The sequence below is a fragment of the Crotalus tigris genome, unplaced genomic scaffold (assembly GCF_016545835.1).
Source record: "Crotalus tigris isolate CLP2741 ecotype Arizona unplaced genomic scaffold, ASM1654583v1 scf7180000017916.3911339, whole genome shotgun sequence".
NCBI lineage: Eukaryota > Metazoa > Chordata > Lepidosauria > Squamata > Viperidae > Crotalus > Crotalus tigris.
Genome location: NW_024096718.1, coordinates 1,991,296 through 2,009,437, shown reverse-complemented (window position 1 = coordinate 2,009,437; position 18,142 = coordinate 1,991,296). Strand labels below are relative to the sequence as shown.

At 39.0% G+C, this 18,142-nt stretch overlaps 1 protein-coding gene across 1 annotated transcript in view; it reads left to right on the top strand.

Annotated features, from left to right (window-relative positions):
- Positions 1–18,142, top strand: part of TPH2 (tryptophan hydroxylase 2) — a 137,993-nt gene that overhangs the window by 49,039 nt on the left and 70,812 nt on the right. Inside the window, exon 8 of the mRNA XM_039344458.1 lies at positions 7,540–7,666. Coding sequence (XP_039200392.1) covers positions 7,540–7,666 — 127 coding nt within the window. The remainder of the gene's footprint in view (positions 1–7,539; positions 7,667–18,142) is intronic.

Here is an 18,142-nt window from a genome sequence, read left to right as displayed (position 1 = left end):
GCAGTATTTACTATGAGATAAGTGATATAGGATTGAACTGCAGGGCAAAGTTCTGGATTCTACAGCCAAATGACTTTTAAAAGAAAGACAATTGGGAACAATGACAAAAGAAGACCATGATATAAATACCATGCACATTTGACAAGATAAACGAAGTCTAATACTTTTAGCACAGCCCTGCATTAGAATTTTAGCAAAGTGACTATTGAATTAAAGATAACAGGTGTTATAGTACAGGATTACAGAGATATTTTTTCTCTTATCATGATAGTGTTGTGATTTATGTGCAATTAAAATATGGTATTCCATATACTCAGAAGAATCTCTGTCCTGCGCTTGGGTGACTAAAATGAAATAGCTGCTCTGCTGCTGGGGAATTAGTAAGCAGATACTTTCTGCTTATTAAGGAGTTAGTTGCATTAGTTCATTTCTGAGTAACCTGGAAGCAGGCTAGACCATCAGCAATGATGGACCTGGCCATATCCAGAAATAAGTTGCATCATTAGGAATGCGAGATGGGATCACATTCAGAAATAGCAGGACCAAAATGCATTTAATAGAGCAAGCAAATAAAGCTCTCACAAGTAAACATAATTTAATAGTAAATACTGAAACCAGTGATAAAATGTTGCACTGAACAGTTCTAATTTAAGACATTCCACTTCATTTCACTCCTGTATACCCCAGGTTTCTGGACTTCCTGCCTATAGCCCTTGGCTTTTTTTCACATGACACTTCATTTTCAATAGCAGGGCTTCATTGTCACTCTTTTGCTTGGCAATGTGAGAACTGAAGCACTGCAAAATTCATGAGGATCATGGGTTCTGCTGCTCAGATCAACACTGTGCTCCCAAAAAGAAAACATATCAAGATATCAAGTCTTGAAATCAACGATGGCAATTCCATTTCTATTCAAAAGTGCTCATTCATACTCTTTCTTTAGGACTGGTGTGGTCCCAATATGTTGAACATACTGACTGGGAATACTAATTACAGTACAAGTCACCCAGAGTCATGTATTCGATATATTCAATATAAATAGAAATCAGCCAACCAATCAACCCACTTACCCATCTGCCCACCTATAGTACTTGGAGATGAAAACTGATTTTTAAAGAGTTTCTTCCTTCTTTATTATGTTTATAAATAACTCAAGAAGGAAATTGTTATGTCCTGGGCCTGCTGAATCATTCAGCAGGCTCAGAAATGTTGCAAAGGATCCCGGGCAAAGCACAAGGCTGCCCGGGACCAGACTGGCTGTCTCCAGCCTTGCGCGCATGCACAAGGCACAAAAACAGCCTTGCATTCATTGGCTGATGCTGGCCTTTGCAAGGATGCTATAAAAGGGCTGCGCGCCATTTTTTCTGTTGCTGTCTGTTGGTGAATGAATAAAGAAGACTTGCTGTTCACACTACTCATTTCCTTGCAATGCCTTTAACCTGCAAATTTAACAGTGGCGATGAAGGTGGGATCGCTGCAAGCAAGATTACCAACAGAAGAAGATAGGACTCACCAAGGAAGTCCTGAAGCCCTGGGGAAAGTTCGGCATCCAGAATCGCGACTCTGCCTGCCAGTACAGAATTGCTGGAGGTGAGCTCGGCAGAAGGACCTCTTTCCAACAAAAGGTTTGCAGCGAAGGCGTTGACGAGGGTTGCAGAAGGCTAAGATATCTAAGATAGGCTGGTTGTCAGACTTTAATATTTCCCACCCAGAACGTTGGAACTCGTATGTGGCGCAGGTGGAGAATTACTTCAGAGTCAATCAGATAAGAGAAGACGGCCTTAAAGCGGCTACCTTGCTGTGTGTTTGTGGACAAGAAACATTTGACAAAGCAGAGAATCTGGTGGCCCCGGCGCTTTTGGAGTCAGTGTCTTATGCAGATTTGAAGAAGATGCTGAAAGAACATTTCCAACCTAAACTTTCAGTGATTGCTTGGCGACATATGTTCGAGCAGAGGGACCAGAGGCCTGGTGAGTCTGACTTTATTGCTGCCTTAAGGCAAGCAGCGAGGCCTTGTGAATTCAAGGATCTGGAACAGAGGCTGTGGGATTGTCTTGCTTGTGGCCTAAGAAGTCGTGAGCTGCAACAGAAGATCTTCGCCAAGGAAGGTGTTTCGTTCCAAGATGCCTTGAGAGAGGTTGCAGCTGAAGCAGCAGCAGGCGGTGCTGTAAAGGCCTTGCAGCTCGCCAGAAATCCTCCAGCCACCATTACTGTCCATCAAGAGGTCGCTCGAGAAGATCCAGAACAGGATTTTGAAGAGGATGTGGATAGGCTGCACCAGTCAGTGGAGAGGAGGCCGAAGGAGCATCCAGATAAGGTCCCAGCATCTCCCCAATGTTTCGGGTATGGAGGATGCCACAAGCGCACTGACTGCAGATTCCGCTCCGCCATTTGCTGGGCATCTGGCAGGCCATCTGTTTGGGTCGCCATCCTCCATCTGTTTGGGTCGCCAGAAGGTCCAGCCTCAGGAAGAATTGCTTCAGAAAGGTACCAGGGTCCCCAGCCAACACAGGGTGGGTTTCTGTGTGTCGCGCAGGAGCATTTTAAGGACAGGAACACATAAGCCACTTAAAAAAAAGCTTCATGAAGTTGCAGGGGGTTCCCTTATTGATGGAGTTGGACACAGGGTCCGCTCTATCGATCATTTCTTATGACACCTTCAAAAGGATTTGCAGCAGTAGTGACCTACAAGTAAAACCCAGGCCATCGAACTTAATTCTCACTGACTTCTAGAATTCCAGAGTCAGCGTGAAGGGGGAGGCCACGCTCAAGGTGCAGCATAAGGCTTTTGAAGGCCTACTAGATGTGGTGGTAGTTGGGGGTGATCGCACGAGTCTCATTGGACTTGATTGGTTCGAGGCTCTTGGAATCCAAGTGACTGGGCTTCACAGCATGCAAATGACAGACCTTGCAGAAGTCTGCAAGGAGTTTGCTGATGTGTTTAGCCCAGAGCTTGGCTCATACAAGGGGCCTCCCATTGCTTTACATTTAGACCCAGCTATCACACCCATTAGGATTAAGCCTAGAAGGGTGCCTTTTGCTCTCAAAAGCAAAACTGATGCAGAGTTGGACAAGCTGCTCCAGCAGGGCATCTTAGAACCTGTGGACTCTAGTCCATGGGAAACCCCCATTGTAACACCTCTGAAGGCTAATGGAGAAGTCCGAATTTGTACACTGAACAAAGCGCTGCAACAGCATGCATATCCAGTACCTGTGGTGAGCCACATTCTGGCCTCCCTCAAAGGGGGGCAAATCTTTGCAAAACTTGATTTGGCACAGGCCTACCAACAGTTACCTGTTGATGAGGCAACTGCTGAGGCTCAAACAATTGTAACGCATTGGGGAGCCTTTAAGGTCAAAAGACTGCAGTTTGGGGTTAATGTAGCCCCTGGTATATTCCAAAGTGTAATGGAGCGCACGCTCCGTGGTATTCCTGGGGTCTGACCCTACTTCGATGATGTCCTCATTGCTGGGGAGTCATCTCTAAACTTAGCTGAAAGATTAAGGTCTGTCTTGCTTTGTTTCTGCCAAGCGGGTCTGAAGCTGAAGCAAGATAAATGTTAAATTGGAGTCACTTCCACTGAATTCTTAGGTTTCAGAATTGATGCTCAAGGCATCCATCCTGCTGAATCCAAGCTCCAAGCAATTCAGCAGGCCCCAAGTCCAAAAGCAAACTTCAGGCTTTTCTGGGACTCTTAAACTTTTATCATGCATTCCTTCCCCATAAGGCTGCAGTGGCTGAGCTGTTACACCGGCTCTTGGATAAACAGGCTCCATGGCAGTGGACAAAGGTTCATGAAAGGAGTTTCAATGAGATTAAGGCCTTGCTCTCTTCAAATGTGGTCTTAGTGCATTTCAATGAGCAATTGCCAGTTTGCATCATATGTGATGCATCCCCTTATGGGGTGGGAGCAGTACTCAAGTCACCTGAAGGCTGATGGGACACAAGTCCCTATGGCCTACTGTTCAAGGACTCTGTCATCTGCAGAGCGTAATTACACCCAGATTGACAGAGAAGCCTTGGCCATAGTGGCTGGCATAAAGAAATTTCATGATTTCTTATATGGCTGCCACTTCACCGTCTATACAGACCATAAGCCTCTGCTGGGTTTGTTTACCACAAACAAGCAAACCCCTCACATAATATCTTCTAGAATGCTGAGATGGTCAATTTTCCTGTCAGCATATGACTACACACTGATTCACAAACCTGGGAAAGAAATGGGCCATGCAGATGGCCTCAGCAGATTACCTCTACAAAAGATAGAGGCGGATCCTGCCCCTGCTATTCACATCCTCTCCATTCAGGAGTTGCCTGAATCTCCCCTCAATGCTAGGGACGTGGCTGCAGAAACTGCCACTGATCACACGCTTACATGCATGCTGACATGGGTGTTGTCAGGATGGCCTGACACGTGTCCAGGTACTGAATTTCAAAGTTTCTGGCAAAGGAAGCACAAGCTTTCCACTTTCAAAGGGTGCCTTTTATGGGGTAGCAGGGTAGTTATCCCAGCCTCATTGAGGACTAGAGTCTTGATCTCTCTGAATGAGGGACATCCGGGTATAGTCCGGATGAAAGCGCTTGCACACAGCCATCTCTGGTGGCCTGGGCTCAATAAAGCCATCGAGATCCAGGTTCACAGGTGCCAAGTGTGCCAACAGTCCAGGCCTGAAGTGCTTCAGGCCCCTGTACACAGTTGGGAGGAAACACAAGCCTCTTGGTCAAGGGTAAATATAGATTACGTTGTGTGTGAGGAAACACAAGCCCCTTGGTCAAGGGTACATATAGATTACCTTTCAGAGGCAATTCTTCCTGCTCCTCGTTGACAGCCATTCCAAGTGGCTAGAGGTTGTGCCAGTTTCCTCCACCACTATTGCTAGGACCATCCAGGTATTGAGATGAATCTTCACTTCCCATGGACTTCCAGATGTTCTAGTCTCAGACAATGGCCCCCAATTCACTTCTTCTGAGTTTCTACAGGCCAACTTGATCCGGCATGCAACTTCAGCACTGTTTCATCCATCTTCCAATGGCCAGGCAGAGAGGATGGTGCGCACTACCAAAGATGCTCTCAAGAGAATCACTTATGGCAGCTGGCATCACAGGTTAGCTGATTTCCTTCTTTCACAATGCACCACACCTTGCACAGCCACAGGAAAGAGCCCAGCAGAACTCTGCTGGGGTCGCCACCTCATCACGAAACTGGACAGGTTGCACCCAGACTGGGTGGCGTCACAGGTGTCACAGCTGCAGGCACCTAGGAGACTACAGGTGGGCGATCCGGTCTGGGCAAGGAACTATGGACCTGGACATCTCTGGGTCACAGCAGTAGTATGCAAAGTCTCTGGGCCGCTGTCATACGAAGTGGCCTTGGATGATGGGCACGTCATCCAACGTCACATAGACCAACTGCGCTGGAGGCTTCCCAGCAACACTTCTGCTCCTGTCTCTGCTCTCGGGGGGGGAGGACCATAATCACAATTCTGGACCACAGTGTCCCCACTCTAGTGGTTCGTAACATGCTGCCGCACATGTTCCAGTGGCAGAAAGGGGGTATTTGCACACTTCAGCTATTGCTCCAGACAGGGAGTCTCCAGAAAGGGGGTTTGCCATGGAGGCGGCTCCTGACTCTGGCACCTCCAGCACATACATGGGGGCCATGGGTTATTGGGGCACATCAGCCACTCAGGCCACTCCAGCTGCTGGTCTTGAGCTCGAGGGACAGTGCTCCCAAGAGGAGTCTATTGTGGACTTGGAGAATTCCACCCCATCACCGGAGTTGGGGAATTCCACCCCCCCAAGGAACCCTGGCTTGGATTTAGAGGATCCAGCCAGTCAGCAGCTGGATGGGTCACCTGGGTCTTTGGGGCATCAAAGTCCTGGTCTGCCTAGCCTGGCAGGTGAGCTGGCAGGCCAGGCACACAACCGGCCATAAGAAGGTCTCAGTGGGCCAAGGGTCCACCTAAACATCTTAAAGACTATGTGAGGTTTTTGTGTAGCGCAAGGGAATCTTACTAGTTCTTCAAACACTCAAAGGGGTGCTACACCTCAAGGTATTAAGCATTGTAATTGTATTCTTGTATATATTAAACAATGGATGAATGGTCTGCCTGTGTGCAGGCATGATGTATAACAACAACAACAACCTGCCAATTGAACACATGTATGTGTGCTGCTATAACGATAAGGGTACTTATTGTTTTACCTAGGGGGGAGGGGTGTTATGTCCTGAACCTGCTGAATCATTCAGCAGGCTCAGAAATGTTGCAAAGGGTCCCGGGCAAACCACAAGGCTGCCCGGGACCAGACTGGCTGTCTCCAGCCTTGCACGCATGTGCAAGTCGCGAAAACAGCCTTGCATTCATTGGCTGACGCTGGCCTTTGCAAGGAAACTATAAAAGGCCTGCGCGCCATTTTTTCTGTTGCTGTTTGTTGATGAATGAATAAAGAAGAGTTGCTGTTCACACTACTTGTTTCTTTGCAATGTCTTTAACCCGCGAATTTAACAGAAATCATACCAAATATACTTTCCTCCTCCTATTCTTCCCACAAAAGCAACCTTGTGAGATGATTTGGGCTGAGAGAGTGGCTGTTCAAAGTCACCAGCTGGTTTTCACATGTAGGGTGGGACCAAAAGTCAATCTCGTGGCTCTCTTGGAGGAAGCCTTATTAGTGAAAAGAAAGGAATGTTATAAAGCTAAACTAGATGTATGTACTTGAATCATGAATTTAGATTATGTTCATTTAGTTACAAGACCAGCCTATTCCCTATAGCGGAGTCTTTTATAAAAAGCACAAGGTGGCAGTTCAGAACCAAAAATGAATGCTAAGTCTATAAGATCTAAACTTAATCACAAACCCCTTGATACTGGTTCTATATTGTAAAACAATAAAAAAGAAAATAAACAGACTCTTAATTTCTCTATTATCATATTCACACACAGTTACTTAATTGTTCTGAATTCTGATACTTACATACACATCTGTGATCTAGTGAAGAAAAATGGATAGGTTGGTATGAATAACTCATTGTCTTTGTTGGGAAGGGGTCGTAAATATAATGAGGAACTAAATGTAATACGCAAACAATACCGTTGAATGTAGAAATAAATACAGAGACACCAAAATCCACACATACAAACACATATTTATAATACCAATACTATTTTTGCTTGTGCAAAGAGACAATGGGTGATTTTTAAAAAGCTATAAAAAACAAGAAGGATTTTTTTAAAAATTAAAAAGAAGCATTTATTTCCATGACAACTGGTTGGTATTTTATAACTTTTAGACCAAGTTCATATTTTTGTCAAAGATAAAACAATATAAGGGAGCGAATCAAAAATAAATAAATAGGCTGTTTTATTGCTGCAAATAAAAGATTCAACCTTTGAAGCAACCTTTATGATAGTTCTCTTTCATTTTGAAAAGGAACATACTGAACATACTATTTGGGAATTATTGCAGTGCTCTATGTGAATTTATATCACAGTATTTTCAGACATGTACTAATATTGCATATTTTTTTCCTGTGGCAGGGATACATGCCATGAACTTCTGGGACATGTGCCTCTGCTTGCTGATCCCAAATTTGCCCAGTTTTCTCAAGAGATTGGTTTGGCCTCCCTGGGAGCATCTGATGAAGATGTCCAAAAACTTGCTACTGTAAGTCACCATCATTTAAAATGTGAGATTTCTTTCTGTGTTAAGAATCTGCCAGTTCTTCTAAATTTACTAAATGTAGGGGTGGGGGCAAGCCAGTCATTTCAATCACCCCCAAATATAGGCTATGTTCACACAATGTACCAAACCAACTGTTTTCACTAATTTTAGTATCATTTGATGAATGAATATTGAACATGGCTATGTGTTTAAGAATCCAGCTAAAATTGGATTATTTAACAAGCTATGGTCAAGCAGGCTATTGCTTAGTATGGTGCCTAAATTAGGTCATAAAGCCCATCCCTCTCTTGCAGTACAATCATGCTACCTTTAATGTATGGTCATTTCCCTCCCTCCCTCCCTCCCTCCCTCCCTCCCTCCCTCCCTTCCTTCCTTCCTTCCTTCCTTTCCAAGATATCCTGAAATCCTCCAGAAAGTCTTTTTACTTCACTGTTTTCCAGATGTGATGGGACTACTATGGTAGTCCCAGAATTTCTTGCCAGCCATTGTCCATACTCCTTAAAGACATAGGGAATTATAAAAATTGTGGATCCAATATATCTGAAACATACCTGATTGAAAGAAAACCACTTTATGATACAGATTTGAATGGATGTAATTTAGACCCATTATACTATATTTTTCTAGTTAAGCTTTTGCAAACTGCATTGTAAAGGAAATGTATATATTTTTGCATTAGCCTATAGATGAAATGAAGATGAAAATAAGGCCTACAATAAGGAAGTATTGATATTGTAGGCAATTATACACAGAGTATTCAGTGGACAGGAATTCAGTATAGTTCTGCCTGATGTATAAAAACAAAAATGGATTTGCAGGAGTAGAAAAACTTTGTATCAGAATTCTACATGTGAATCCAAATTTCTTTGAATATAAAGAAAAACTGGAGCTGGAGTATCTCAGAATACCATCTCAGAAACAATTTTTTCACAATTTTTTTTTTCTGTTGAAAGTTATGTAAAAAAGAATCCCTAGTTTTTTTGCACTGAAAATTATGTTCCTTAGTTTAGGAAATGCTTGCTCTCACCATGTCAAATTTAAGTTTATGGGTATGCATTAACTTATTGAAGTTATGAAACTTGAGCTAATTCTCCAGATTTTAATCATTTTGAGAAAACTAGTATCCAGTGTATGTACAGTATGTACATTATACAGTACATATGTTTGGATATTTGAATTCAGCCTTAGTTTCATTCCATATAGCATTAACCTTGTGAACTCTCAAGCTTCCTCCTTCCATTATATATTCAAGATGGACAGTATTTAATACTTATTTGTTATGTATATGTAGGGGTGTGGGTCTATACATACGTTGTACATAGTATGTTTAGGTGTGTGTCATGTATGTGTTTCACTTTGAGAGCGGGCAACTAAATTTCATTTTTGATGTGTGCTGGTGTGCCCATAGTAAAAAAATAACAATAAAGGTTATCTTATCTTATCTTATCTTATCTTATCTTATCTTATCTTATCTTATCTTATCTTATCTATTATTAGTATAACCTGCAATCTCTTTCTAAATGTACACTCTCATAGTGTTAGATTTGCTTCAACCTCTATTTTTTCTATATAAATAAAAAAATCAATTATTTCAAAAATGATCTTTATATTAGCCTTCACTAATTGTTTTTTTTAAAGTGCTACTTACAAATATGTCCAATTAAAACAATTGCTATCAGATACTAATTAACTTTTTCCCATGTTTTTCCCCCTTTATTCTGAAATTGTTTTCAGTTCTCAGGCACTTATGTATTAAAAATATAATTCTTTCTTTTATTGCTATTGATTGTGCTATTTTAAGCTAGTGCTGAAAAGTGGAAACTAAACCATTGGTCTCTTTGTACAAGATTACAGGAATGAGTTCAGATGGTGGGCATGATGGTGGGATCAAACCATAATATCTTTTTTATATGCCTCCTGTGTTGCATGTAGAAATGCAGGCTTTGATTGTGCCCAGGATGGTCAGGGCAAATAATGTGTAGGATGAGGTCAAACCCCCAAAGGTGCTTTTTCAAAAGGCAACTGGATTTTATTTTTCCTTGAAGACATTTTGTTTCTCATCCAAGAAGCTTCTTCAGTTCTGACTGAATAGTGGAGGATGGAAGGATTTATATTCCTTGCAATCATCTGGTCGTTAGCACTCTTTCTGACAATTGTTGAGGCCACTTGTAGATTTATCTGTGCCCTCAAGATCACCCATGGTATCATATCCCCCCCCTCTGTTTCTCTTTGGACCCACCATTGGGATTGAAAGGTGGGGTCAAAGAGGCCATCTACATTAAGGTTGAAGAGTCCTCTCTCAATAGAGGGGGAGGGATATGATATTTCTGAGCATGGAGAAAGGGTGTGGCTCTATTGAAATGCTATTGGTTTATGCACTGGATCTGCTCAGGAATATTGTGATAACTTTATCAGTGGATTATATGTTTTAATTTGATTTGATGCCTTCATTAAAATGAGCACAAAGGGGGCAGAGTTTGCATCATGGCAGCTATTAGCCCATCCTGTAGATGCTGCTGCTAGGAATGAATGCGGTGCTGTTTTTATTAAATATTAGATTAGAATAATGTTTTATAAAGTATACATTCTTTAGCAGTATGTCAGGGCTTGATAGGAGAAACATTATAAGAGGGGCATCCTCTTTCCATCTGTGAAATGCTAAGAAGAATGGTTTTTAAAAGTTTAAAGAATTATTATCACAGGGCTACACAAACATATATCAACACTGGAATTTTTTGAAAGATAATCATTTGTAAGCCAAATGTAATTACCAGTAATTATCAGTTACTATCCTGAAGAATTGAGAATACTGACTTCAGCGTAGCTCACTGTCCTAACATCAATATAAGTGGTTTGGAAATAACTTCAGGACTTAAGTTTGGAAGAATGTATCTGCCAGAAAGCCCAATATCATTTAGAGAGTCTGTGTGAAAATTCTACAACTGAGAACCAAGCATCCCTGCTCCTAATGCTATACATGTTTTAATTTATATTCTCAAAGGTTACAGGTAACTGAAAGAAGAAAACAACATCTCATCCCCTACAACATTTCAGGGAAAACAAATGGCTACAGATGCATAGCAAAGTTAACCAGAATAATAAATAGATATTTAGCATTTATATAGTGCTTTAAAGTGCATAAAACGTTTTGCAGATGTGGTCATTAATTTTAACACTAGACAATATAAGCATGCCAATTCTACAGAAGGGATGAAAAAATATTGATTTGTTTAAAATAAGCAAATGCATCTTTAATGGGTGAAGCATTTAAATAAGAATCTTTGTTAGCCTGTTCAGTTGACACCTTAAAATGTGGACCACCAAATAGGCCCTCCATCCTCTCGTTCATGCTGGTGACATCAGTGAACCTGTAGTCATCCATGACACAGAGTAGTTTTTGGCAGAAAAAAGTTTCAAATATATGCAAAGGCAGGTATGCAGTCTGAAATCCTGTAAAATCAAGGTTCCAGCTCCTACAGAGTACAATCTCAACCAAGAGCCAAAATGGTAGTGAACCATTACTCCCCTCATTGAAGTGTTTAGTACTCTTTAAGTCCAACCTTCTGTTGCCTCCTTGACAATTTGATGTTAGAGCATGCACAGTCTTATTGTGCTGAGATAACCAAGGATAACCCAGTGGTCTATATTAAATGGTGGTTTATATTACACTATCTACAATATCATATACCAGGAACAATAGACATACATGTGTTAATACAGCAGAATCCAACACACAGCAGTTACAGCAGGAAACAGAAGAGAGAGAACACGTCAGCAGAGCCTTTCCTTTATACAAATACTCTTAAAGAGACACAGACCCTGCTGAGTCATTCCCACCATTACATTACATCTTACATCTTACATTATATAAGCTGGTTAGCTGTTAAATCAATACCTTGACACTCCTCCCATTTAAAGCTAAACAGCTGTTAACCCAAATGCTTTTATATACTCTTGATGCTTGCCTGCATTTAAAGGCTTAGTCAACATATTGGTTATATTGTTGTCAGTGGAACAATGCTGTAACTTTATCAGGTTATCCTTTACAGCCTCCTTGACATTACAATATTTTATATTTGCTTCTGCTTCAGATACATCTTTGTACATGCAACATTGTCCTCAAATATTGGCACAGCTTCTTTTACATCAATACATACATCTCTTAGTAATTGGAGATACCAGGTTAATTCAGAACATTTTTTCTCTGTGTAAATCCTTGCGCAACTAACCGTGCCTTATACTGCAGTTCATTATTGTGTAAAACCTTATTTTTAAATACCCATTTACACCCCACGGCCTTTTTTTCCTTCTGGTTATCTCATAAGGGTAAAAACCTGATTCACATTCATAGACTCCATTTCTCTATCCATAGCCTCCTTCCATTTATCCTGTTCTACTTTAGGCAATGGCATCATCTCTTGGTAATTATGGTGTTCATATATTACACTATACGCTTTAACCCCACTTGCTGTGAACTGATCAGGAGATATGCTTTATTGCTATGTTCAGACCTCCTCGGTATCATCTGTTTCTGTGACTTCTCTCTTTACCTCAGGTCTATCCTCTTCTATTCCTTCTATTTCTGACCTGCTATCCTGTTCTTTCTTTTTTTTTATTAAAAAGTTTTATAAAAATTACAATATAACCCACCCCAAAACCCCCCTCTCCCACCCCAACTTCCCAGAGCTGAGTACAGGGTTACAAATATGATAATCATAATCTAACTAACATTAATCAACTATATAAATAACCAAGTCCATAATGCACTTTAACTCTCCTTTAACATAAATATAAACAAATTGAAAATAAACATAATAATAATGAAAACATAAACAAGTTAATATCCTAATTATTAAACAATACAATCCCCAAATTATTAAACAATACTAATACTAATAATAATATCATAATAATACTCTAAAATTCACTCATAGGCTAAATGAAACTTTTTAATCCCATATTTATTCTGAATATAATTTATCCATCTTCTCCAAACTGAAGTGTATCTTTCTTGTGAATGATCCTTCAAGTAAGCAGAAATCTTAGCTATTTCTGCTAAATTTGACACTTTAAGCGTCCATTCTTCTATAGTAGGCAAACAATCCTTCTTCCAATATTGCCCTACTAGTAACCTTGCAGCTGTTATCAAATTCAACATCAAATTAATTTCTTTAGCATCACAATCTGTAATAACACCCAATAAAAATAATTGTGAGGTAAACTTTATTTTTCTCTTGAAAATCTTTTGAATGTTTCACCAAATCTTAATCCAAAAGGCTTTTATATATCTACAAGTCCACCATATATGAAAATAAGTGGCATCCAAATTACCACATCTCCAACATTTGGGCTGTAAATTAGGATACATACAAGACAACTTTTTAGGATCCAGATGCCATCTATAAAACATTTTATAAAAAATTTCTCTTAAATTTTCTGCCTGGGTAAATTTTACATTTCTAACCCAAATTACCTCCCATGTATCCAATGGAATCAGTTCTTGAATATTTTGAGCCCACTTTACTATACAATCTTTAACTAATTCCATTTCCGAATCCATTTCTATTAAAACATTATGAATTCTCTTTATATGCGCTCTGTTTTGATCTTTAATCTGTTTAACCAAATTTTCATCCATTAAAGTAATACCAACCTTTTGATCTAACTTCCACCTAACCAACAATTGATTATACTGAAACCAAGACTATACAATATTTTCTTGCTTTAACTCAACTAATGATTTTAAATGCCAATCATTCCCTACCAATGTAAGTAATTCCTTATAAGAAATCATATCCAAATTCACACCCCTAGATACCTCCTCTATCATGTGTCCAGGAATCCCCCAAATTGGTATTTTATAATTTAACCTATAATAATACTTCTTCCAGACACGCAATAAAGCACTTCTTAAAATATGGGATTTAAAAACCTGATCCACTTTTTTAATCATAAATTAAATATGCATGCCATCCATATAGTAAATCCCATCCCTCAAGAGGAAGTATATTTTTATTTGTTAAATTAAGCCAGTCACTAATCAATGTTAAAGCCACCGCATCATAATATAATTTCAGATTAGGCGCCTTAAGTCCACCTCTTGCCCATACATCTTGTATAATCTTAAACTTAACTCTTGGTTTTTTGCCCACCCAAATAAATTTATTAATACCCTTCTGCCATTCATCCAAATTAGCATCTTTTTTCAAAATAGGTATCATTTAAAACAAAAAAAGAAACTTTGGAAGAACATTCATTTTAACTGCTGAAATTCTCCCCAACAAAGATAACTGTAGTTTTTTCCAATCATTTAAATTCTTTTGCACTTTTACCCATAATGTCTCATAATTATTTTTGTACAATTTAACATTAGAAGCTGTAATGTATACTCCCAAATATTTAACCTTTTTCACTATTTCAAAACCTCTTAATTTAACTAACATATCCTTTTCCTTTGTAGACATATTTTTCGGTAATATTTTAGTCTTATTGTTATTTACCTTAAAACCAGAGACTTTCCCATACTGAGTTATGATTTCCACCAAATCCCTTACCGAATCTGTCGGTTGAGATAATGTCACAACCAAATCATCAGCAAAAGCTCTCAACCTATAATCATTCTTATTTATTTTTATTCCCTTTATTGTAGTTGATTCACGAATTTTAATTAATAAAATCTCCATTGTTAAAACAAATAACAATGGGGATAATGGACATCCCTGTCTTTTACCCTTTTCAATTTTAAATGCTTCTGTTAATCCCTCATTAATTATAATTTGTGCCGATTGTTGTTGATATATAGCCTTAAGAACATATAAAAATTTATCCCCAAAATTCATTTTCTCTACAACTCTCAATAAAAATTGCCAATTTAACTGATCAAAAGCTTTTTCAGCATCCAAAAATATCAAAGCCGCAGGGATTTGATTGTTCTTATCCAAATACTCAATTAAATTAACAATTTGTCTTACATTATATTTCATATATCTCCCAATTATAAATCCAGATTGATCACTATGGATCAATTGCTTCAAAACATGCATAAATCTATTTGCCAATATTTTTGAAAAAATCTTATAATCTGTATTCAAAAGAGATATAGGTCTATAACTCTTAGGCTGGGTAAGATCTTGATCCTCCTTTGGAATCAACGATATAAAAGCCCTTCTCCAAGACGGAGGTACCTCTGCTCCTAACATAATACTATTAAAAAGTTCCTTTAATTGTTCTATCATTTCTTCAGATAACATTTTATAATAGATTGCTGTTAATCCATCCGTACCAGGACCTTACCAACCTTTAACTGTTTAATTGCCCAAATAATTTCCTCAGAAGTAATTAGACAATTCATCTCATCTCATTGATCATTTGAAAGTCTAGGAAAATGTGCTGCCTGTAAATACTTTTCTATATCTGAAACTTGTATGCTTTCACTAGCATATAACTTTGAATAAAAATGTAAAAAAACTCCTTTTAATCAAATGTTGTTGATATACCTCTTTACCTTTATAATCTATTTTCTCTATAATCCTTGACTTCTGTTTCTTCTGTAATTGATAAGCCAACCACCCTATCCTGTTCTTTCTTAATTGGGCTTTGTGTAGCCTCTTCTTCCTGAGAACTAATGCTACATGTTGGCATGAAGACCTCGGTGTTAGCATGCATCCTGTCCCAATTGTTTTGTTCTGCAAAACTAGCAGACCTTGAAATCTTCAACCTTCTGTGAATCTATACCCTTTGGAATCTGGCTCATATCCAACAAACCTAAGTTTCCTGGCCTTTTCCTGTCCTTTCCTTCTGGTACTTTTGGGAATATGTACCCAGACATAACTGCCAAATGTCCTTAGGTGAGCCAACAAAGATTTCCTTCCATATAACAAGTAATATGGAGTTTCATTTATAGAAACACTCCATACCCTGTTTACTAAATAGTTGGCTGTTTTCATGGCTTCCCCCAGTACATTTTACTCATTCCTGCATCTGCCAGGAGTGAGTCTTTCATGGTTTGCAATATGCCATTCCTCTGTTCAGCAACTCCATTTTCTGCTGGAGAGTATGGATTTGTACATCTATGCCTTGAAATTTGTCAGACATGAACTCTGTTCCCCTGTCTGTTTGCAGTTGGCATACTTTATGGCTATATCTTCGCTCTACAAAGTTCACCCATTGCTTGAACTGTTGTAGAACTTCTGTTTTGCTCTTTAATAAATAGCAAAACCCATATCTGGTGTAGTCATCTACTAAGACTAGTATGTACCTAGCTCCTCCTAGGGAGGGCACCATAGGACCAATTAAATCAGCATGCACTAACTGTAAAATTCTGTTTGTTTGCCTTGAGCTTTTCTTACTTACAGGATACACTCTGGACTCTGACTCCTTACAAATAGCACAATCTAAATATGTGTTGCATTGCTTAATGTTAAGTCCTTCAGCTAGGTCTGGCATCCTTTGCAGCACTCTAAAACTTGCATGACCTAACCTCCTATGTAATAGATGTACGCAATTATCATGCATGGGAGTGTTTGTAAGTGTTCATGCACAACCATCCTGCTGCTTCTCTAACACGTATAAATTGTGTAGTTTAACACCTTGTGCACAAATCCTCTCACCTTTCCTTTTTATTTTCCATTTTTCATTGCACTCATACAAAATACTTCAGATAAAGAGTAAAATAAATTTATACACACAACTTTCGGTATTGCTCACTCATTTCCTCCCAAACCGCATCCTCCCTCTGACTTCCTCCCTTACTTCCCTCTTCCTCGTTCTTCTTCCTCACCACTCTCCTCCTCTCCTCTTTCTCTTCCACCTTCCTACTTGCTTCTCCCCTTCCTCCTACGTTCTCATCCCACTCCAGATGCAGTCCAGGGAAAATGCCCGAGCAATTCCTCTCTCCAAATTACAACATCAATATTATATACAATAAAATTTCTACTTATCTGACCTATTTAACCTCCAACCCACCCTCCCCCCTCCCCCTCCCCCCACCCCTCTCCCCCCTGACTTCCCAGAGCCAAGTACAGGGTTATACAAACATATTAAACATAATCAACTTAACTTTACTAATTATATAACCAAAATCATACTAACCCTTAACTCCCTTCAAACTTTAACATCATAATTTTATAAACAAATCCATACTTCATAAAATAAATGAAACTTTGTAGTTCCATATTTCTTCTGAACATATTCTATCCATCTTCTCCATACAATAACATATCTCTCTTTTGAATGATCCTTTAAATAAGCAGAAATTTTGGCCATTTCTGCTAAATTAGAAACCTTAAATATCCATTCTTCTAAAGTAGACAGAGAGTCTTTCTTCCAATATTGACCAACCAATAATCTTGCTGCTGTTATTAAATTCAATATTTAGCATCAAAATCCATAAAAATACCCAAAAGAAATAATTGGGGAGTAAACTTAATCTTCCTTTTAAAAACCTTTTGAATGTTCCACCAAATCATAATCCAAAAAGCTTTAATATTTTTACAAGTCCACCAAACATGAAAATAAGTTGTTTCAGAACTACCACATCTCCAGCATTTGGGCTGCAAGTTCGGATACATACAAGACAACTTTTTAGGATCCAAATGCCATCTATAAAACATTTTATAAAAATTTTCCCTCAAATTTTGAGGCTGTGTAAATTTAACATTTCTAGTCCAAATCATCTCCCATAAATCCAATGAGATCGGTTCCTGGATATTCTGGGCCCACTTAACCATACAATCCTTTACCAGGTCCCTTTCCAAATCCAACTCTATTAACACATGATAAATTCTTTTTATATGGGCCTGGTTCTGATTTTTAATCTGAATTACTAAATTTTCATCTCCTAAAGTTATTCCAACTTTCTTATTTAAGGTCCATCTATCCACTATTTGTAAATACTGAAACCATGATTGTAAAATATTTTCTTGCCTTAACAAATCTAAAGACTTTAATTGCCAATCAGTACCTGACCAAATAAGTAATTCTTTATACGAAATATTATCAAAATTCACCCCCTTAGAAACCCCCTGAATTGCTTGTCCAGGAATCCCCCAAATAGGTATTTTATAATTTAACTTATAATAATACTTCTTCCAAACTCGAAGTAAGGCATTTCTTAAAATATGTGACTTAAAAACCAAATCTACTTTCTTATTAAAAATTAAATATGCAATTCTGGAGATGCTGTGTAGAACTACACTTGAAGCAGCCTTTCACCATACAAACATTCTTGGCTGCCCTGCTGGCATCTTTGGATGTTGTAGTTCTAGGCCTGGTTTGTGCGTTGTTGTCACCCCCTCTCTGCTGCCTTTCCAGCTGTTTCTGTTCCTCCTCCAGCAACTGGCCAGTCAAAATTCATGGTTAAGTCCCTCTCCTGCATGGACACTAAACTGGTCACTAGGACATTCTATGAAGTATCCAGTGAACTGAGCACCACATACACCTTGTGTGTCTCAGAAAAAG